General features: G+C 40.1%; 1 protein-coding gene across 4 annotated transcripts; it reads left to right on the top strand.

Moving 5' to 3' along the window:
* Nucleotides 1-780: 780 nt before the first annotated feature.
* Nucleotides 781-21,625, top strand: map4k5 (mitogen-activated protein kinase kinase kinase kinase 5; the record flags this gene model as incomplete). 4 transcript variants are annotated; one of them, XM_038728714.1, is given in 23 exon segments in its annotated part: nucleotides 781-897; nucleotides 2,300-2,378; nucleotides 3,109-3,180; nucleotides 5,450-5,508; nucleotides 5,677-5,744; nucleotides 7,038-7,082; nucleotides 7,169-7,211; nucleotides 7,338-7,548; nucleotides 7,787-7,872; nucleotides 8,306-8,347; nucleotides 8,600-8,684; nucleotides 8,787-8,866; nucleotides 11,881-11,941; nucleotides 12,497-12,499; nucleotides 12,762-12,876; nucleotides 13,127-13,185; nucleotides 13,433-13,536; nucleotides 15,065-15,242; nucleotides 15,436-15,504; nucleotides 15,625-15,717; nucleotides 15,900-15,970; nucleotides 18,006-18,061; nucleotides 20,587-21,625. In XM_038728714.1, coding segments are annotated over 23 exon segments (1,884 nt in total), but the record flags the coding sequence as incomplete, so codon positions are not given.
* Between the last annotated feature and the right edge of the window lie 1,431 nt (nucleotides 21,626-23,056).

The raw sequence follows: 23,056 nt of genomic DNA, 5'->3' as shown, positions 1-23,056 counted from the left end.
ATAAATCTAGCTATCTCTGACATATCATAGACAGTGTATGGTAGAAGATTGAAATGTTTTCCACAAATAATGTATTGCAGTTTTTTAGCCTGAACCTTTTCACAATAGAAAATTTGCATGTTAGCTAAGTCTCAAAAGTCTGTGTCCTGTCTTTTACAGTTCCTTTAGTTAGAATATCATTCACCATTTATGAAACCCGACAAAGAAGTAGATCTCAGTTGATCTTCTGAGTGGTTCTGACCAGACCAAGCATCTAATCAAGACCTGCGTTTATTTGTCAAAATGAGTTCCCTGACCATGTCAGTAAACGGGGTAGGCGGCTATTTGGGACTCGGCTATTAACTGAAGTTTTATGGTAAATTCCTTAAAAATGACAACGAAGCCTCACTCAAAAGGAAGAATACTGAGGCTTCATCCTGTGTGCATGCACCAAGACCAAATATCTTTTAAGAAATGGACAGTTCAGGTGCTTCTTTCTTCTTCTTCTTCTTCTTCTTCTTATTATTATTATTATTATTATTATTATTATTAACACAGTGCATGTCTCTGAGGAAAGGTGTCTGCTCCTTATGGTTCAGGAATCTGATGATTAATACAGACGGTTTAATTACTCTATAACAGTGAAAGTAGGTCTTTGATATCCAGTTCTGCAGGGATTTTGATGTTCCAGTTTATATGGACGTTGGATGTGAGATTAGGGATATCAGACTGCTAGTATAAACTGTTATTATTAAATTATGCACCAGTTTTTTTTGTAACTTGCCTTATTGTTTCTTGCAGCATGTGTATGTGTCCCAGACGTGTTTGACAAGAGGGCTTGCTGTTGACCTCCTAGATAAGATGAACAACCCAGACAACCACCAGCATTACAGTGAGGTGGACGACGATGACCTTGAGGTGATGTCTGATTCCATAATGTCAATAACACCGAGACTGGGGGAAATTCTTTGTTGAGAAATTTAAGAATGAAATTAAAAGTCTGCATAGCCTACACAGAAGTGATCAAAGATATAGACTATAGTGACCAAATGTCCCAGTTTGTCTGGGTTTGGCCCAGTTTCAAGCTGGGTGTCATGACAAATATCTGTAAAACCAGATATTGTCCATTTTCACCATAATTAAAATAATTATAATATTATACTTGTTTTCAGCACTTACATAGACATTTATCGCGTGTTGTCCCGCTCATTATTACCTAACCCAATACATTAACATAAACAACAACCTTTTAGAAAGTCTATACCTGGAAATAGGAAAATGTATTGTTGATGCTTTTGACTGTCTTGTTATAGTAGAACAGACTTTTGAACAGCTGTGAATGTAAATATTAGCACAGTATGTATTTTCAGCAACTTGGCAATGACCGATAAAAGGTAAGCTTCTCTAAAGTCTTTTTTCATGTTCCCCTAAAATGTCCCCTCCCCCTCTTCTCGATTCTCCCCTTCGACATTATTATTCCAACGGGTATCAACATCACATCTATGTGGCAGCCAAAGAGGTGGTACCAGTGAGTTTTAAAAGACCATTGTGCTTTTCTTCCCCTGACAGCAGTAGCACTGTCTTGGCCACCATGAATGAATAACCCCCGAAGCCTATTGACTGCAAGTAGTGGAGCCTGTTGCAAACAAACATCCCCTGGGATGCATAATAATGTCATGATCCATAGACGCAGTACAAAAAGTAGCTCTCACTTCAGTTTTAACTTGACATACAAAATTTCTCTCTAGAGATTATTTCAAAAGATAAACATCTCAAGGCAATGCAACGTTAGTGTTATATAATTTTATGACACTTTACCCACGTGTCTTGTCCTCTAAGTGTTCCTCTAAGGCCCCATCCATACTACTCCGTTTTAGTTTAAAAACGGAGTTTTAAAATGAATAAGATCTCCGTCCACACCAGTGTTTTAGCTGCGCATCAGAGTTTATCTCCGTCTACATTAAAACGACTGAAAACGCACATCTAGTGGCCGTTCACGTACACTGGGCATGCGCGTGACGATGTAAACATGAAGCAGATGGTTTATCCCGCAGTTACAGAAGAATTTTTGTATGGACAAATAATGAGCTGGAACTGTTACTGAATGTAACACGGGAGTTAAAAGCGGCTGTGGCAGCGGAAAACCGACTGGGAGTTGTCGCAATGTAAATACAGCGACAGCACAGTAACTTACCAGTGTACGCTATAGGCCAAGTGTTATTTGCACGGATATATTAGATATTTTAATAAAAATAATAAATCCTAAAGGCAAAACCTATTTCCTTTTCTTTTAATCAATCTCTCTCTGTCTTTGTTTCAGCCCATCTCTGCAGTCAGACACACCATCCGCTCCACCAACAAACACGCCAGAGCTGAGAGGACACGCTCAGAGATAGACTGTAAGTGAACAAAAAGCCATAACCCATCGCAAAGACCACCCCCCACCCCCGAACCCTCCTTTGATTGGTCAGCATGTCAGTCAGCGTGGTTGGTTAGGTTGATAGAGGTCCGGCAGCTTGTCTGAGGGTCATCCCAGTAATCCGGCAGCAGTAGCTGGCACTTTTCCAAAACACAGCATGTGGTAGTGTGTATAAAAATAGCCTGGGGATTCACGGAAGAGAAAGTGGATGTAGTAGAATCCATCTTCATACAACTATTTCTGTGTAGTGTGTTATTTACAAATAGCTTTAACTGTCCCACATTTTTCTCTCAATGAATAATGTGAAATAGGTTATCTGAAGGGGTCAGAAAGGTTTCTTTTAGGAATTTGGTTTTCAGTCACCAATTGACGGTACTGAATTTGGTCGAGAATCCAGCTTGATAGATTGTGTAAACATGGTATTTTGCAACCCTTCAGGGAAGTTGTTGTAGATAAAGTTGAGCGCTGTGATGTGCCTGTTGTGTCAGAAGTGTGACTGTTTCTCATTTCATAATTTTGGGTTGATGCCAGTCCAGTGGTTCGATATGTGTCTCTGTTGGATGTTCATTGTATTTAATTGTAGCGACATGTGCTGTGCTTCATTCTGTATTGTGCTCGTTCGTACTGTGATTGTTTGTACCAGATGCACTTCGTGTTTAGTCTTATTTATATTTCTCACAATTACATTTGACTTTCCCTCCTACATAAAGCAAACTATGGGACAGACCAAGGAGGGCCATGCTCAAGTCCTAGCTTCACTGAGGGACACAGGGGGGATGCAGGTTAGTGACAGTGTAGTGAGACAGTGTGTGTTTGCATAATTCCCTAGCTCACTCCTAAGACTTCCTGAGAAATAGGATCAAATTGTAGCACATAACAGAACGCTGTGTTTGAGATTTTAGTGGCACTAATAAGGTGAGATCCTCTGCATGGGGTGGCTACTTACTGTGTATTAAGCTTTAATAAGGTTGAATAATTTGGACATTGTGACATCTTGGTTGCTGTTAGACTGACTAGACTAAAATTACATTACAATGACTAATCATATTCTAATAAGGAAGTTCGTCTCGCCCATAGACTGTATAAAACATGACGTCACCATAGGTTTCTGAAGAGCCGCTGACGTCTGCTCCTGCCTGCTCTGGCCATTGCTTCCTTGGCAGTGCCCAACTCTGACTAATCCAAAACTGGGCAAACAGGTGGAGCTGTGGTGTGTTGAATGAAGCCTGGTTGCTTAACCACCTAGTGGGTGGCAACCACCTTTCACTCAAGGCAGCCCGTACTTAATTATGCGTAACATAATTTAAACAGGTGAGCTCTATAAAAGCTCACCATTTTGTCTCTTAGTACCTCACCACCTCACTGTTATTGGTGTTTTAAAGTTGCAATGTGTAGGAATTTAAGATATTTAGAGCATTTAAAACATTCAAAAACAAACTAACATTGTCAGAATGTACAGAACAGATTGTACAGAAGTAACAGGTCTGACTAGTCAAAGACATCTATGTATTGTGTTGAGATTTCTACTGAAGTTAGCATGCTAACCAGCTAGCCCCGGCGCGTCCCATCTCCAAATAATACTTGCCTGGAGGTGATATAGTGTGATACCAAATCTCAGGAACCGTAGTGTCAGCTGAAAGATGTGTACAAGCGGCGAGTTTGTTACAATACACAAGCTGTCTTAGCTTATAATAAATAAACAAAATCAACTCACAAAATGCCAAGAAAGGAAATATTCTTACACCTATTTTCCTTATAAAAAAATACAACTGTACACCTTCTGAATTAAAGTTTCTCACTTTCACCGACTGAATAGCCTTGTTAACTCATCTTGAAACACACTTCATTCAAACTCAACAGAAACAGAAAAATTTAAACTCACCCAAGCCACTATGGTTAGTCTTTCCACTCTTTCAACAATCACCAGCTCTGGTTTGGTTGAAATTAAACCATTATTTAACGAGTTAGTTGTGAAAATATTCTGGTCCTACACATTATCACTGCCTCTGTGATGCCCAGCCTCCTCTCCCACTTGAAGCTTCTCCTGTCCCCCCTGAACCCTCTGTGCCTTTGTTGTTCCCAGAGTCAGAGTCTGTTTAGAAACCCTGTAAATCACTTCGGTATTGCATTCCCTGTTGTCAGACTGACTTCTGTCACTCTTGGAGGCTGTGTTTGGTCCAGCTCCGGCTGTGATCACTGAGAGGCTGCTGGTTCTGTTGCCCGCTCGGACTCAGTTAGCTAATAGGACCGCTAAGATGTCTGCATGGCTAACTGAGCTAACTAGCTAAAGGCAATTAACAGCAGTTATGACCCGATATGTGATACGCTGCACCCTAATTTGTTGGCGTATAAGTTCCACAGGTGGAAAGTAGTTTGAGTTCTTACACACTGTACCTTTAAATGCTGCAGCACCTCCATGTTATCAGCTTAACTTAAGCACCAAAAAAAGCTGTGGTCTGAATTCTTGAATAAAAGGTTTCTTTGTTAATGAGGAGCTGATTATGTGGAAGTATTTATTGGCAGGTTGGTTGATTTCTTTCGCCTTTATAATTACAGCAGGATCACACCATGTTTATACTGGATACCAAATCATTCTCCTCTATGGCATCAACTGTTTGAAAGAATGTAACCTCAAACATAAACTAAGAAGAATCTTTTCCATGATTTGTGTGTAATTCTTGCTCTCTTACCAATATTTCCCTAAAGTGAACAGATCTGGTTAGTGTCAAGTGTAATCTGTGTTTGTCTTTGGTGACCGACTAGTCTTTATACTCCAGACCAAAAGTTCACATAGTAGCATAATAAATCAGTAAAGGTATTTTGGCAGGTACATTGTAGTGGAAGCAGCTGATCTGATTTTGGTTCGTTCTTACATGTGTTTGTGTTAAGAATGGACCCAAAAGAGGGATTTCGAAGGCTCCTGCAACTAATGGGTGGTTCTCCCAGGGCTTTGTGTGTCTTAAAGTGTTGGGCACTGATGCCCTCTAGTGCCAAAGGTGTGTGCAAGATTAAACATTTAAAAAACTGACTTGAGTTTTTTTTAATTCACAGTTGACAAAGTCCAGTTTGAACCACCACTACGGAAGGAAACGGAGGCTCATTCTGAAATGGTGATGATCATATTCAGTTTAATCAGTACAACTATTCAAGTACAACTTTCTGTTTGTAATCAAGTCATTTTAAGTGCGTGTAGAAAAAGTAAAAGTATATCCACAATTTTTTTATTTAAATGCCGGTTTTTAGAAATTCTATTCTTGTGCATGTGTGGCTTTCCACAGGATGTGAATAAAGATAATGACTTCCCTTCCCCCTGGAGTCCCTTTGCAGAGGGAGGAATAACAACCAGGTAATCCATGGAAACTGTTGTCACAGGAAGTGCTTCTCTCTCTCTCTCTCTCTCTCTGGCTAATTTATTAGATGGACGCATCACTTAAGATTCATTGAGAGAAAAGAAACAAACAGTATTTAAAATTTATTTTATTATGTGTTCTACTTCTGTAGATTCTGTTAATATTAAAAGCACACAATGCAGATAAACAACGATAAAAAGACATGTCTAAAGCATGTCTGTCTTAACAACAGTCAGTGAGTTCTGTAATCTGTTGTCCATTGTTTACACTTATGGATGCTCCTCACTGTCTCTCACATTAACCTGTTACTCACTAGAGCTAACCTTTGTCTGTGCATGAACTCACTCTCCCCATCTGCAGTATGAAATGTTGCTTTGGCGTGCTCCTTCTCACTTGTCCGTGTGTCTTTTGACTGTTTTCCTTCCACTTCTCTCTGTCCTCTCTTTGCTGTCGGTCTCTCTCTCTCTCCTTGTCCCTTGAAGGAGCCTTCTCAAAAGCGTTGAGGACGAATTGTTCCAACGGTAACACTAACACAGTGTGTACTGTAGCACCCTATGCCATCCACTCCACTCCACTCCCCTCCTCACTATATCCCCACCCTTTTTTGCAGTGCAGTTTAGTGCCCGCCATGTCCACAAATCACCCTCTGTGACACCCCTCCATTCACCATGTGTGGTGTGATAATAGCTGTAGATCCAAACTGTGCATACAACTGCATACATGAGTCTGAGATATGCAGGCAGGTAAAACAGTTTGATGTAGAAAGAGACAGGAAAATAAATAAACAGCAACCTATTTTTATTGTTTGCTCAGACTTAACTCTGCACGGTCAAGGCGGTACTATAATGTCCATTGCTTTTTAAAAAACAATCTTTAAATACCTTGGGCACTATCCAAAGAACTTAGTAAAAGTTGCATTACTTGGGTTGATTCTAGTTTTATGGATGGATGAATAAAGAGATGGCATATAAAATTCTGAAACACTCACTGCAGACCTTGATTTAGTCCTTTTCAAACTAAAATCAGAGTAAGTCATGACAGACCTCAAGAGATGTCTGAAGTATAAAGTCTTGTCTAGCAAGACAAAAAATACTTTTATACAGCTCTAGAAATGTATTTTCCTGTTTCCATCCCATGATGCTCACTAGGGTTCAGTCATAGAACATATACACCCCCCATTCTTCTCCTTAGAGTTTTTTATCTCTGAAGAAGGATTTTACATTAACATTTGCACCATTAAGACTCTCTGAGTCTTATTATCCGCACTGATTACTGCTTGTTTCCTGCAGGGGACACATCGCCCATCTTGAAGATGCCTTTGAAGAAGTAGAGCTGTGAGTGATATCAGTATCAGGGCAAAACATTCATTGTTCTAGTTTACTAGTTTAAAATATAAAATAAAAAAACAACTTGATTTCAGGTCAACCCTCAAGCCAGGGTTTCCTCCTCCTCTGCCCCCAAAGGTGAGAGCCCAACTTATAAAATATTTTCCACTGTATAGATCTTACAATTAGAATCCAGGTTAGAAGTGTATGTACTGAAGCATGTTTTGAATTAACACCAAACTGTCTATCCCCATGCCCTCTCAGCCACGATTAAACAGCTCATCAGAGGAGCTTGGCCTTAATGATGAGAGGTCTGTGACAGTTCGGAGGTTCCCTAACTCCGAGAACGGAGCAAGCCAGGTTGTTCGCAGACAGAGCACACCTGAGCAGGGCACCAAGGTCGAGCACTCGTCTTCAGATTTCCTCTCTGCCAGCGTCAGCAGCCCCGGCCTTTTGTCTCACGCCTCTGATCCTGGTGAGCCTCAGCATTTCTTCCCTAACTTGTAGTGTCTGAGTTATGTACAATAACCTGTCCACATCCCTTTCATAGTTTTCTCTAAATGACCACTTGTTTTTAATTTTACAAGCTCTCAGTAAATCTAAATGTAAAGGTAAGGCAGCCTGATGTAAATGTGTCTAATGTTTGGATTTAGATTCTGCATGTTTGACAGTGTGATTAATGTAATTTTCATCTGCCTGCTCTCTCATGACAGATAATGATTCGGATGACGGTGTGAATGGAGACAGTTCCAAGCCACCGCCAAACCAACAGCAACGGAAGGAGAAAAAGGAATTCCCTGTGAGTCTAAAGATATTCCAGCAACATATTACATTTACAATATGTATTTCAATCATGACAGCCACACTTCTCATCTTTAGTTTCAGTGGGTTTTATGATGAAAATGTCATCTGTGGTCTAAGAGCCTATATTTTATATGTGGAGTGTCTCCAACTAGCTGGCTGGCTTTGCACTGAAACCTCAAATATGTTATTCCCCTTGTCAGATCCAAACACTAACAGTTAAAGATGGAAATTTGGAATCCACTTATGTTGAACATTTAATTAACTTTGACAGCACACAATAGACAACAGTTCATATTGTTGTTGTTTTTTTGTTCAGCTCATTGTTGAGCCTGGAGCTAAAGTAAGCAGCTAAATTGAAACTAATTATTGTTGCTTTGTCTGTGTTTTGCATCTACATCATTTTGTTTCTGTCCTCCACTCCTACTTAGAAACCCGCTATCAATGGTCTGCCACCCACTCCAAAAGTACTGGTGAGTGAATCCTCTACATTGTCCTTCAGACTCGTCTTCCCTGCTGGCCTGGTTTCATGGACACTGTTATTAAACCCATATCTACACTGCTGCTATACATTCTGTAGATGTTTGGGGTCCACCAGAGATTTCTGCTTTGTGGTTTCCTGCTCGGCACAGCTCTAGCTCCAACTCATTAAACCCTGGCTGACATTTTAGCGCTTCACCGTGCCAGAGGCTGCCTGAACTGAGCCATGCTGCTTTTCATTTCAGATGGGAGCCTGTTTCTCTAAAGTATTTGATGGCTGTCCACTGAAGATCAACTGTGCCACATCATGGATTCATCCAGACACCAAAGGTACAGCTTCATACAACAAGAGTGGTCCACCCACAAGCATGCAGAATTGACATGTTTTATTAAAGCCAATGCTTCATTTTATATATATTTTTTTCCTTCTAGATCAGTACCTAATCTTTGGGACGGAGGATGGCATCTATACGCTGAATCTTAATGAGCTGCATGAAGCCACAATGGAGCAGGTAAACAGCAGCTAAATTATTATAACTATATATATAATTATTATTATAACCAGTCTTTGTTAAAATAATTACTTATTAGCTAACTAGCTTTTTAAGTTAACATTAGCTCAAAGTCAGCAGGATCACTAGTTGATGATCCATGTAGAAGACATGACTTATTAAAGAAATAGAATTGTTCTTTTATTGCACTATTGTATTGTTGAACTTATCAGTTCTAGTATTATAAGCTTGATATGGATTGATGAGGACTAGAGTATCAAAAATAAATAAAAAGGGGGGGGTACAGGACCTGGCCTAGTGAAATGGAAAGGATCTAGGTTCACGTGTGTAAAGTTCTTGCTTTCTAAGTATCAAGGATGTTTGTTTACACTCAGCTGCCAATTCCACACGTGCAGTGATTACACAGTCGCTCTCGCGCATCAGTGGTACGTAACGTGTTGGACAGTAATAGGCCTACTGCAAAATTACTTTTCCCAGTAAAGAGTAATTTTACGGATTACTATTTCCAAAACAGCTGTATTATTACAGTTACTAATCCAAGTAACGGACCGCTACTGAACGCACCATCCCTGACGTGAATGCACGACCGTGCTGCAGCTCAGCGGCACTGGACTTTGTTATTAAAGTCAGCTGTTAGCCAAGAAGCTAAAGGACAACTGGAGAACAGGGAGAGAGTGTTATGTGTGGGTGGTGTGGAGAAGGTTGGTGGACCCAAATGCAGACACGGGAACAGGCAGGTACAGTTCAAAGGGTTTTAATACCAATAAAAGGCGAGCTCACTTACAAATGTAGTGGCTGAGTCCAGGGAATCCAAAACAAACAGTCCAAACAAAAGGTAATCCAACAGAAAATCCAGTGACACAAGTAATCCAAAAACTGCAGGAACAACAGGGTACAGGCAGGGCAAGACGAGGAAAAACCACAACATAAGGCAGAGCGTCTAAACGCTACAATGACCGGACGAAGACTGAAGAGAACACCAAACATATATACACACCAAAGACTAACGAGCAGGGCGAGAGCAACACAGGTGAGGGACATGAAACTGACGAGACACAGGCAGGCAGAGAGATAACTGGGGGAACAGACGGAACACTTGACAGGCAGACATGGGGCAAAATAACAACCAACAGAAGAACACAGACCAGGAGTAAATACTAAAGACATGAACTAATGTACAGGACTAAGAACTAAGACACCGAACTAGGAACTAAGATACGAGACAAGACAGATACTAAGTAACTTATAATCACAGGGCTAAGAACTAACTAAAGACTACGCAGAGAAAGACAGAACCAAAAACGGACTTAAACAGGAAACATGAACACAAAAACCACATTCCTAACAGAGAGAGTTATTTTCGACAGCTGTAAGTAACGTTATTTGCCATTACTGTGTCACAGTCTAAGATGCAAAGAACATTGTCGTCCGTTGTAAACTTTGTGCGACGAGCAAAAAGTTTTCAACCGCGAACAGTTCTACATTTATACTTAGGCTAATTGAAGCATCAGCTAAAGCAACACAGCAACGTGAAACTCAGAGAGAAACTCCGGCCGCTGCTGCCAGTGATGCTTGGACTCATCGGGAGAGAGTGGCGTTATAATAGGCTATCACCCAGTAGTGGGCTTAAGTAGAGAAGCTAATATTACTTTTTTAAGGAGTTGGTCTATAGCCTATGCTAAGTAACTAGTAGGTAATATTATTTCTGAGTAACTTGCCCAACACTGAGTTGACAATAAGGATCAGATTAATTGGGAATGTTTTGATTATTGCTTGTTAGAGGCTATGTCTAATGTTTACTTTGACTTTGTTGTCTATTGATCACTCATGTAGCCTATACACTTTGCTGTGTGAATGGTTGCTTTTTAAGTCGTCCTTATGTTAAAGGTTTTGCACGTATTTAATTAATTTCTTGTGAATGGTTGTGACAAGGTTTAGGTTATATAAGGCCTTTTCACACGGGTCGCTCTGCGCTCCTCATCAACAGACAGGTAAACAAGCGTTCCGCGAGGTAACCATGGTAACGGCTTCTGTGTGACTGGCGTGATCCCGTTAAACTGTCGCAGTCGTTCTCGTCTCACGCACACGCTTTTCCTACAGTTTCCAACAGATAGAGACTGATCAGCTGTTTGAGTTTCCTGAAGAATATAAGTGTTTCTTTAACAGTCAGGCCACCAGGTCTTAAACAGGCAACAACCTTTGCTGCTGTCTGTTATTCATTAAAAATCATCTATTAACTTCAACTGAACTAATTTGAAAGTTAGTAGTTACATTATTTAGTTATAGACTCAATTATTTCATGTTTCATGTTGCACATTTAGCTGTTGAAGTTTGGTAAAAATGAATACAAAATAATAATTATTATAGAGCGGTTGCGGATTAGACCCTTGTCTTTGATTCCCACTGCAACACATCCATTAAATAACTTATTTTCATGGGTCCTGCTTTACCTCCATGTTAGAGCCGCTCGCCAGTTTAATCGTGGTGTCGGGTGGTCTCAGTATATTTTCCTGCTTTTTTTTTTTTTGCCCTTTGCCAATCACATGCCTGATATTTCAATTTTTACTTAAACAAGAAAGAGGGTTTTTAGGATGAGGACTAACCAGTGTCTTTAGAAAACGCAACTCTCTTAGTTTATGATGTGCTCCTTGGCCATTGAAGTAATGCCTGGTTATTACTGTAGGTAGTAGGCTAGTTAGCTGGACTTGCTTATGATTGCAGTTTATGTCAGAGCAGACACACTCACTGTTTAATTTATTCTTTACGCATTAAAAGTTGTGCTTTTGGTTTTGAAAAGGCAATGGGGAAAATACACTAACCCCCAACCCTTTGGTTACAGAGTACTGCTCTTACTAAAGCTTCATGCAAAGTGCCTTGACTGTAACTACATACAGTTGCTATGACTGAACAGTTGCTGTTCAGGGGAGGGGAGTGAACAGTCAATTGATGATCTTTTGAAAACTAATGTCTGACTATATGGTCATTGTGCCATCTTTGTTTAATTCCCTATTTAGCTGTTCCCGAGGAAATGTACATGGCTGTACGTTATCAACAACAACCTGATGTCTTTATCTGGTAAGTGATGAACTTATAACGTCCTCCTGCTTCACTGTCTACTGTCATAACCCGCTGCTGCTTTGTTCTGTGTTATCTGGCCGCCCCTGAGGGCAAGACAGGCACTCCATATCTGCAGCCCAACAATAACTGTTGCTTTTGTTTGCTATCAGAGAGCCTCTGTATGAGTGGTGTCCTTGTAACACAGTGATTCATGAGTGACATATCTGGCTTTCAGCTTGTCCTTTTGAATCAGATATATTTACTTTGTAGGTTATGATCTATACTATCTGCAAAAGCATGTGTAGTTTCTCTTATATATTATAACAGACTAGCTAGATGTTGTCAGAATACTCAAATCATCATTTGAAATGAAACTGTCTTTGTTTGGCTGTCATGGTCGCCAAAGCCTTTTCTTGGTTTAACAGTTGAGCAAGGAGGTCTGCATTCGGTCTTACCTTCAGCAGTTTGCCCCTTTGTATACTTAACCTCTTTTTTCTTCTCCTCTTCCCTTGGACACTGTCCATCCTCCTCTCACCTGGCTTGATTTGATATTCTACTAACTGACTTCATCAGAAGGTAATCATGCTTCACATCATCTTCACACTTCTGTTTTTACCCCTGTTCACATCTAACCTTTCTACATGTGAAAGCTTCTTTATGGGATCTGACATCTGTTAAGGGAAATTATGTTTAAAATATTAATTTAAAAAAAATTTCTCCAAATCTTGTCTGTCACATTTAAAATGACATATTTTAACTCCTCGCATCGATTACTACTACACTACTTATTGTTTTTAGTTGGAAATCTGATGATTAAATATACTGTTTTCTGCTGTAGGGAAAACCTTCCAGCTGTACTCCCACAATCTCATTGGGCTGTTTGAGCAGCTGAAGAAGCCCGGCCTGGCTGCTCAGTTCACAACTCACCGCTTCCCAGACAAAATCTTACCTAGGTGAGACCAACGTGCCTGGAGTTATTGGTTTGAATCTTAGTCTCTTCTTTCAGCTCGTGTCATTTCAGTGAAAAGGTCATAATTGCTTTTCTGCACTCATGCTGTGCAGTCTTTTTGTGCTCTTCACTGTCTACCACCATGAAAACGGTGGTCGAAAAAAGGAGAATAACTGGCCGACTTCCCTGTTTCTAGACGTCATCAGCTCTTTTAAGACTGTGGTCACAACAGATTGACTGTTTTCTCTCCTCAGGAGGTTTGCCTTGACAACTAAGATCCCCGACACAAAGGGCTGTCACAAGTGCTGCATTGGTGAGTGGCCTTTCCCTCCCAAACACTTTTTTTTTTATTTACTCATCCTTCTATCATATTAAACTGAAGAACATCTCTGTACCAGTTGTGTTCCCCTTTACTTTACTGCAATGTTTTTGTTCTGTAAGCCCCTATGACTTTTCTTATCATGCACTAATGTGAGTGGGGTTTTAAATTTGTGTAAATTATAAAGGACCTCGATAGTTCAGTCGTACTTCACTTTTTGACAGTGTTTTGTACTTTACAGTGAGAAATCCTTATACAGGCCACAAGTACTTGTGTGGAGCGCTTCAGTCTGGGATTGTCCTGTTGCAGTGGTATGAGCCCATGCAGAGGTTTATGCTCATCAAGGTCAGTTGGCTATATACTTATCTCATCAACATTCACTGTTCCTCCACAAATGTCCTAAGTAAGAATACATGTTTTTGCTGTAGGGTTGTACCATATATTTTTCTTTAAAGGGGCTATTTGAATGAAATCACGTCTTAATAAATCAAAATTTTACTGCATTATATTGTCAATGGGCTTTAGCCTCACTTAGATACCTGTTTTCTCTGTTGCTTGGAACAGCCCACTACTCTGCTACTCAGAAACAACACAGCTAATGAAATGCAGTCCACTAACACCATAAAACAACTGGCACCCAGCACAACACAGACTCCAACGTAAAGTCATCGAAATAATACAAAAAAACAATTAAGGTTTATGTGCTGAAGCCTGTCAGGCCAAACGAGAATCAGGTAATGTCTGTTTAAAATAGTCAACATCGGAAAGGCTTATTGTTACCTTGTCGGCTAACACCGACTAGTTGCTAACGTTATCTGGTGGAATACACTATAGTTTTAAAATTATGGCTTTCTACATGACTTCATCGGCTAACTCAACCCATATTACTATCCTGTGTGCTACCAGTATTATGTCAAAGTGTTGACTTAGCCTGCAAGAAATTATGTAACGGTACAAATCAAATGTGGAGCGATTTGTTTATACTAGCCTTGATGCATGGCAGAAGCAGTCAGTTAACATTAGCACAGATCTACCGCTGTTTGCTTAGAACGTTCAATTTAAATTTATTGTGGTTTTACAGATTCTCATGTACAGAGCTTCTCCAACGTCTCAGTCGCTGTAACATACGTGAACCACATAATATACAATAATGCAACATAACGCCGCAGGAAAACACAGTAGAAGACCCATCCATACAGTAATATTACTTACTGCAGTAAAACTGTTATAAAGTGTGGCAACAATCACATTTATGATATTCACTGTTTTATGGATGTTTATCATCCAATACATGTAGCTGTGCTCACAGTGCTGAGCCTCCAGCGAAAGATACACAAATTATGTTGTTACTGAAAAGTAGGCAGGCGAGCCAACGCTGCTTTATCACGTCGGCTAAATGCAGTAAATTATGTTATTATTATTATGTAACCAGCATGGATTAGTTCTACCTCGAGCTGATAACAATATTGCTGTAATGTTGCAGAGGGAGTTTACCCGAGTTTCCAGCATGTTGTGTGAAGCTGTCTCGGGCGAATTGTGCCAATATGCTGGTGCTGCACACACCTGGTTGCAATTTTTAAACCGCACCCCTTAAAGTAGCCCACCTGTTAGAATTAAAAATGTAGCTGTGCAAGGAAAGAAGGATTAGGATAACTTAAATTAACTAGAATTGTCCATTGCTTCTGAGCTCTGAAACCCAAGTTGTTCATTTTGTAGTTTTTTTATAAGTGTAACACTTCTAAACAGGTGTAGCTCTTTGCACCTGTAGCAAAGTGTCTCTAGTTCTATACTACAAAATAAAGCGTCTTTAAATATCAGAACACCACTGACACTAACCCTTGGCTCTCTTGTTGGCTCTCTCTTCCTGCGGCAGCACTTTGACTTCCCTCTTCCCAGCCCATTGAAGGTGTTTGAGATGCTGGTGGTCCCAGAGCAGGAGTATCCCTTGGTGTGTGTGGCCATCAGCCAGGGCACAGAGCCGGGCCAGGTGGTCCGCTTTGAGACCATCAACCTCAACTCCTGCTCCTCCTGGTTCACAGAGATGGGAACAAGTAAGTCAGACATGTACTCGGATGTAGTGTGTTTTGTGGTGAAACGAATGACTTCTCCAGAAACTACTTTGTCTGCAATTTGTCTATTCACTGGAGCCTCCACAGAATGCAGTGCAGCCTCACGTTGTACATTGTACGTTGCTGGGGATGTTAAAGAACAGTATTGTTACTGTTGTACCTTTTCTTCTCACAGCTAATCAACAGGTGGATGCAATCCATGTCACCCAGCTGGAGAGAGACACAGTGTTGGTGTGTTTGGACCGTAAGTACAATTTCTTTTCTTCAGCTTTGACCACAATCTGTGCCTTCAGCTTTTGTACAATCCAGATGTAAGTAGCTGTGTTCTATCATTCTTACAGCCTTTTACTATTTTTCTCAACAGAAAATTTGAAGATTGTTAATCTTCAGGGCAGACTGAAGTCCAACAAGAAGCTAGCATCTGAGCTCAGCTTTGACTTCTGCATCGGAACTGTTGGTAAGTTTTTAGACTGGTCTTGTACTGTCTGTGTAAAGAAATAGAAGTGATTCTGAGTGAGACCTTTTTAACATTTCATTGAAAATTCCTTACCTTTAAAGGGAAAAAATCCCAACATGACGCAAGCTGACAGGTATACAGACCGTTGAGCACTGATACACATGGCCTTTCTCTTTTGACAGTGTGCCTTCAGGACAGCGTCCTGGCCTTCTGGAAACATGGCATGCAGGGAAAGAGTTTCAAGTCTAATGAGGTAAAATATCCCATGACCACGACAGCCGGGTGGAACCTTAGAATAGCAAAACTTATTCCAGTAGTTAGATTAAAACACAAACACACATTTTCACTTTGATACTACACCAGTTCATTGTTGAAAACACTGTCTACTCTGTAGTCAAGGATATTGTCTTCACATCAAAGTTTCTACAGTTTTCAGTCTTTACAAAGAAATGGCATCCTGGAAGTAAAGATGCCAGTCGACTCAGAAAACTTAACATTAAACTAATTCAACATTTTAAAGCTGTTAGCTACTTTAGAATCAATATTGATACCAAAATATCGGTATCAATTTTCATGTGTTCCCAGTGAAACTCTGAATGCAGTTTTTGTCACGTCCCTGAATACAGGCTTGTTTGTTCTACACATGAACAAACACCTCTGGCTCATGTCAACAAAGACCCTATATGCATGGCTACATGCTGTAGCTGATCCCAGGAGAATTAGACCTCAGGTGGAGCCAGACAAAGTGTCTTTGTGTCAGGCCGAGTTAATGAATTTGTACCCCTTTCACAGAGGGATTCCATGTTAACCTGATCACGAGTCTCGCTCAGAAGCAGAATAAAAGTTCAAGAGATCGCAGGGAGGTGAAGCATTCTGTTTTATGAAAAGTGATAGGGTCCACGCTTTTAAAAGCTCACCGTGTCAGACGTGGTCTTGCAGCACTCGGATGAAACAGAAGGTCTGCTTGCCCAGTCTGTGCCTAGCCCGGCTTGACAGCTCTCCCATAGCAAGGATTTTTGAAATGTCAGCGGCCATGCAAAATTCATGCTCAATCATAAACGAAACCCGTCACACAACAGGGAACAGCACTAAATAATTCAGCCTTTGTCTTGTTATGATTCCTTTCAAAAGCGAAGGCATTCAAGGGGGGCAGGCCTGTTGATCCGTGCTTGCTTTGGTGGGTGCTTCTCCGAAACACCCGAGACCTTGTTTTCATTTAGACTTAAACAGATCAGATCTCTCCCAAGGCCAAGAACTTGCACCTAGCAGGTGTCACACGGCGACTATCTCGCATCTGTCAACATGTTCTTATGACATGTCAACACGTGAGAGTGTGTTTTAAAGGGGCCCTTGTATTTTAGACTGCAAATTGTCGGGCTATGTCTTGTGACTAGAACAGGTATGCTCCAGGATTGTACATAGTAACACCCTAGATACAGCCCTCAGTTACCTACAGTCTCAAAAAACACACACATACAGACATCTTATTGCTAACGGCACAATACGTGATGAAAATGTAAACTGTGGCCCTACCACCAAAGTTAAAAAATACAGGATGGGAACTTTCTGACTGAAATTGATTGAGAGATTGTCCAATAAACAGATGCTAAACAACAGCTAAATAATGGCAACAAGCTTTATTAAAAGTTAAAATCATTAAGAGTGTGCTGGGATAAAAAGAAAACAGACCAGTCTGCATCTTATCCAGCTTTCTTCAGTTCCATATTCAGTTGTTTGTCATTTTGTGAGCACTGTTGTGTGAGCACTCATCTTTTGATACATATGGTTTGGCCATATAGTAGAAGTCATATGTTTTGGCCGTGCAGATAGGCCAATTAAAAAGTGCACTGTGAGTTAACACAACATATAAGATTAATACAATTGTCCAGAGTTTGCCCAGCTTAAGACATACAGAAGATTTTTGTATGCCCTTGTGGAGTGTAAGATTCTCTGGTGACACTCCATCCATCCATCCAGGGTCACGGGGAGCTGGAGCCAATCCCAGCTGATATTGGGCAAGAGGGTACACCCTGGACAAGTCGCCAGTTCATCACAGAGCTGACACACAGAGACAAACAACAACACACACTCACATTCACACCTAAGGGCAATTTAGAGTCACCATTTAACCTACTTGCATGTTGCATGGACAGTGTGAGGAAGCTGGAGCACTCGTATAACAGTGTGTCATTATTCATGCGCTTCAAAGCCCCCCTCTGCAACACCAGTACTTCAGATGCACAGAAAAACATTTGTCAGTTTAAGTCACTTGTGTTTTTCATTCGCAGGTGACCCAGGAGATTTGTGATCCAAGCAGAGTTTTCCGCCTCCTTGGATCTGACAGGTTGGTACAGAGATATTTCCATCTTTAGCTCCATCAGTGCAGATGAGTGAGCAAGCGCACCCAGTGGAGGAGCACGCACCACAAAAATCTTGTTTCTTTTATGAAACATACAGGATTAGAGATAGGGTCGCACTCTACCTCCTCACTTATACTGTTTGTCTGTCTTTTCACCAATACTGCTATAATTTATAAGCCCCATGACCTACATAATACCAGGCACTCGAGATTATGGCCGTCGTCCCTCAGGTCTTGTTACCTGGAAACCACCAAACAACCTGCTCACCTGCTGTGTTGTGAGCCCACGGCGCTCATCTGCTGCTGCCTCTTGTCTCTCTGTCCCTACCTGACCTGCTGCAGGCCATGCCTCCCTCTCCTGACTCTGCTTTCATCTTAACTCAAAGCTTATTCTCTTCATCTCTTTCTGTTTTTAAGATTTCACTCTCTGATTACTCTGCTGACCCTAAATGTACTCCTGCCATTATCCTTGAATGACCTCACTCTCTCTGTTTCCTGCTTGTTGCTTCATTAGCTCTGAGACATGAAGGCTGAGCCAAATGTTAGACGCCTCACTAACAGTCACAAACCCATTTGATTTAAAAACAGAGCTGTAACATGTTAGCTTCCTTGCAATATGACAAAGCAGGGCTTTAAAAGATCATCATTTTCATTATGGATAAGTCAGTTGTTGTTTTTTTTGATACATTAATACATTTTCTCTGTGTAATGTAAAGTAAGTAGTCGTAAGCTCGTGAAATGGCATTATATTGTCAGGCCAGTAAACTAGAACCCAAAGGAATTGCAAATAAGCCAGTGGAATTTTTGCATGTTAAATAACTTGAGCAGTGACTAAACTAAATTATTTTCATTATTGATTATTCTGCCATTTATGCTTTAGATTAACAAAATAATCATTTTGTCTATGAATTCTCAGAAAAAATATGATTTCCCAAGGAAATGTCATCAGTTTTCTTGTTTTGTCTGACCAACAGTTAATCAGTTTACCATTACATGAGAAGAGAGAAAAGCAACAAATCTTGAAACATGACTTTTAATGATGAGTCGCTTATAAAAATAGTTGCTGGTCAATTTTCTGCCAAACATTAAGGCATGGCACAGTTGTTTACAAATTGTGAGTACATATTTGCAGTTAATGGAGTGATAAAATAATGATTATTTTCATTATTGATTAAGCTGCAGGTTTGTCTCTTGATTAATCTTTTAGTCTGAAAAAAATGTCAAAAAGTAGTGAAACTACTGCTCATCCTGATTTCCCAGAACCTACCGGTCTGACCAACAGTCTAAAACCCAAAGAGATTAAATTTACAATGAGAAAAACTGAGGAAAACAGTAAATCCACACATTTGAGAAACTGAAACCAAATCATTTTTGGCATGTTTGCTTTAAAAAATCAAAATAGTTGACGATTCATTTGTGTGAGTGACTAATGGACTGATGATCGTTGGATTCAGCTGCAGACACAGCAGGATGTGATTTAGATCAGCACCCCTCTCTCTTAGTGCAGGAGGCTCTCCCAGCAGTGCAGTTCAGTCAGTGAAGACTCCCGATGGAGTCTCCATGCCTGTGGCACCGGAGTGAGGCCTCTCTGCCCAGCCCCCCATGTTTTATTCACTGCCGCCCGGGCACTACCAGCCTGGTTTGAGTGTCTCTCCATGCCTCTGTAATTTCATCTGATGGAACGGACAGTATGGACTGTAGCTTTCCTGCTCACCTGTCACCACCACGAGATGCGTGCCATCTGAAGATGCACGCACTGCCGTCCTGATCTGACTGACAGCTGGATCACAGCGATTAACATGGACGCTTAACGTGCAATCCAACATGAACTGCCAGTACGCTGGCCTCCGAGTAGATCCATACCATTAACATGATGCTTTGTGATTACCAGCATTTCTCACTCACTATAAATAAGTTTCAAGTTATGTTGGTGACAGAAGTCAGTACCCTGAAGTCAGTATTTTATAAGAGAGAGATTTGTAGTTTTATTTGGCAGTCGGTCAAAACTAGAAACATATACAATTCACATTATTCCACTGTTTTTTACTTTCCAGGCAACTGTTGTTTTCCATTGATTTACACGCAAAGTTAGGATGACATAACTGACTGAACATGCACTGACTGAAGTTTCCACAGCACCATGAACTGAAACCAATGGCTGATGTTTGGTTTGAAAATAATTAGTATTAAAAGAATAGACATTTTGGGAAATACTGTAATTCTCTATCTTGCCGATAGTTAGATGAAAAGCTGAATGCCTATGAAACTATGTTATATCTTATTTTATGTCTGTTTAAAGTGTTAAGAAGTTGTGGTTGTGTACGGATCAAAAAGCCAGATACATGTTAATTAGAGCTTTACAGCTGCTAGTAGAACGGATTTTGGACTGAACAAGGCTAGCCGTTTCTCCATATCCAGTCTTTATTCTAAGCTAAGCTAACGGGCTGCAGGCTGGATCTTTAGCATCTCTGTGTAATCTTCTAACTGCCGTGTCTGTGTTTCACCTGCAGGGTGGTGGTTTTGGAGAGCCGACCCACAGACAACCCCACGGCCCTCAGCAACCTCTACATTTTAGCAGGTCATGAGAACAGTTACTGAGCCGCTGCCGGAGATCTGACGGATCTTAGAAAAGTGGATAAGATGCCTCACTTTTGGGAGAAAACTCCAGAGCTCCACCATAAGGTTGTGTGTGAAGGGAAACGTCTGTTTTACAACACATTTTTGTTACTGATCATGGGATTGACAGGTCAGTAAGAGAGGAGCCTCTTCAGTCTTGATTCATGACTAGCCTTACACCAGCAACATGTTCACTGTAGCTCCACTCATCACAAACGACGAGGAAACTGTTATGAGAGAAAAACAATAAAAGCCCAAAATGAACATTGTTAATTAGAATTTTCTCACTTTTCTGTATTGTGGACTGAGTTATCTAGAGGTATTATTGACATAAAGTGCCATTAAAATTCACAAGAATTTGTGATTGTATTAGCAAACAATGGGAGATTTATTGTTGTTGTCAGTAACATATCACTCATAATTACTGTCAGTGGCAAATGTCAGGCTTGAGAGGAGATTTTACTCTGTAGTCAAACTAATAGATCAGTTTAAACAGAAACCTGCGAGCTTTGTGGGTTATTTAAGCAATATTTATTAACTTCATGTTAAGTAATAAGGTATGTTTGATTTACAGATCATGTTAACAGTTACAGTGCAGTCCTGCTGTGGGAGGATTACCTACCTAGTGAACTGCTCCTGAGTAGCTTTGGGTTCTTTTTACGGCTATGTAATATAGTCACATCTCTCCTGCTCTGCTGCATTTTTAGAAGTTGAATATAATGTACATTTTTTTCTTTACCTTCCTCTTTTTATAGACATTTTACTCCTCATTATTTGCACCATGTAAGCACTTTTGTACATTTTTTTTTAATTTAAAATAAAATGACAAAATGAGGGACAATGCTAGGTTTGTTAACATCTTTGCATTCCCTTCGCAAAATGTTTAATGTATGCTGTTTTTGTAATAAAAAAGCTTTTGTTAACAAGATGACATAAATGGACTGGTTTAATTTTGTGTTGTTGCGAGATTGATGTAACAGAGCTGATGATGCACCGAGTTACTCCTCACTGATAGGAGGAACTGGGGGAGACGAGTGAGTATTCGTTTCCATCAATTCCTTTTTTAGTCTGCTGATCCTCTGACTTCACCAACTTGCACTAATTGGTCTCAGTGCGACAGGACAGTATGTCAGATTTAATGTTTGTGTTTGCAGCTCGCTGTCACATGTGGAGTGAAGACAGATGTAGATTTTGTTGTTTTCATGGCCACCAAAAACATAAAATGGACTCTAAAGGATACAGAAAGAATCTTAGTATGATAAAACCTAGTGAAGCACAAACTCATTTACTACTTACAAAATGGTTTCAGATCTGTGAGTATTCAGGTCTTTTACGGACAAGACTGTCAGTGAGCTCCCCTTTGAGAATAGACAGAGTTGTTTACCTGTGTGGGTGTTTCCCCTGATAGTCACTGACTGGAGGAGGCTGTAGTTTACCTGTGTCTTTATTTTTAACACATCTGACACTCAGTCTGTCAGGTGTGGAAATCTTCAAAAAACCCACATGGGTCTGTTTTTCTTTCTTTTTCTTTTTATGGAGCTGATAGTGGAGTCAGATGTTCCTAAGGGAACATGGGTGGAAAAACGAGAGACGTGTAATTTTGCTGTGAGTGACTGGATAGTACAGGAAGTAAGATGATTTCACCTTCAAAATAAAATGATTGCCAGTTTTGTTCTAGTGGAGGCATCAGGTGATTCTCAAAAATAGATGATCAAAAGGTCATAATATTTATGACATTTTACATACTTTTTATTGCCAAATTTCCTCTGTTTTATTCTGTGCGTCTGTATTGCTGTTTAACTATAAAGCACATAACATTAATTTCTTAACGAGCAGCATTGAAAGCACATAGCCCCCTGACTTGTATTAGTATGAACTATTTTAAGATGTAAAAATGTGACAGCTGCCACAGGTGTGCAAGCAAAACACAGTAAAAACATATCAATTTAAACTTTACAAGTTAAAAATAGTAAGAAAAAAATCAAACAAATGTTGCCATGTTTGTGCATCTGTAAAGTAAAGTTCAGTATCAATGTTTGATAGTTAACTCCAAAGAGTTTCCTTTCAGAAAAGACCAGGATCAGAAATGAAACCAGAACCTATTTAATTTGTGTTTAGGTTTCAGCTGCTTGTAAAGGCCCTATGTAAATACATAATACTGTTGTATTTTAGGTAGTTGTGGTTTATGTATCATCATTACTACTATGTTGAAAAGCCTTATTTTCTTGGAGAATCACTAAATTAGATTGTTATTATTATGACCTACATGGTTAATTTAAGGCTCCTTAACTCTAATGTTGAAGTCCCCGTGTTTTGTTCTGAATTAAACAGTGCTGGAAATTTAGTGTATTTGCATTAACTGTA

Source organism: Micropterus salmoides, unplaced genomic scaffold, assembly GCF_014851395.1.
Source record: "Micropterus salmoides isolate LMB-PRFRI ecotype aquatic unplaced genomic scaffold, ASM1485139v1 Ms_hic_scaffold_19, whole genome shotgun sequence".
Taxonomy (NCBI): Eukaryota; Metazoa; Chordata; class Actinopteri; order Centrarchiformes; family Centrarchidae; genus Micropterus; species Micropterus salmoides.
The sequence above is the reverse complement of the archived record's forward strand: the minus strand, read 5'-3'. Positions and strand labels throughout refer to the sequence as shown.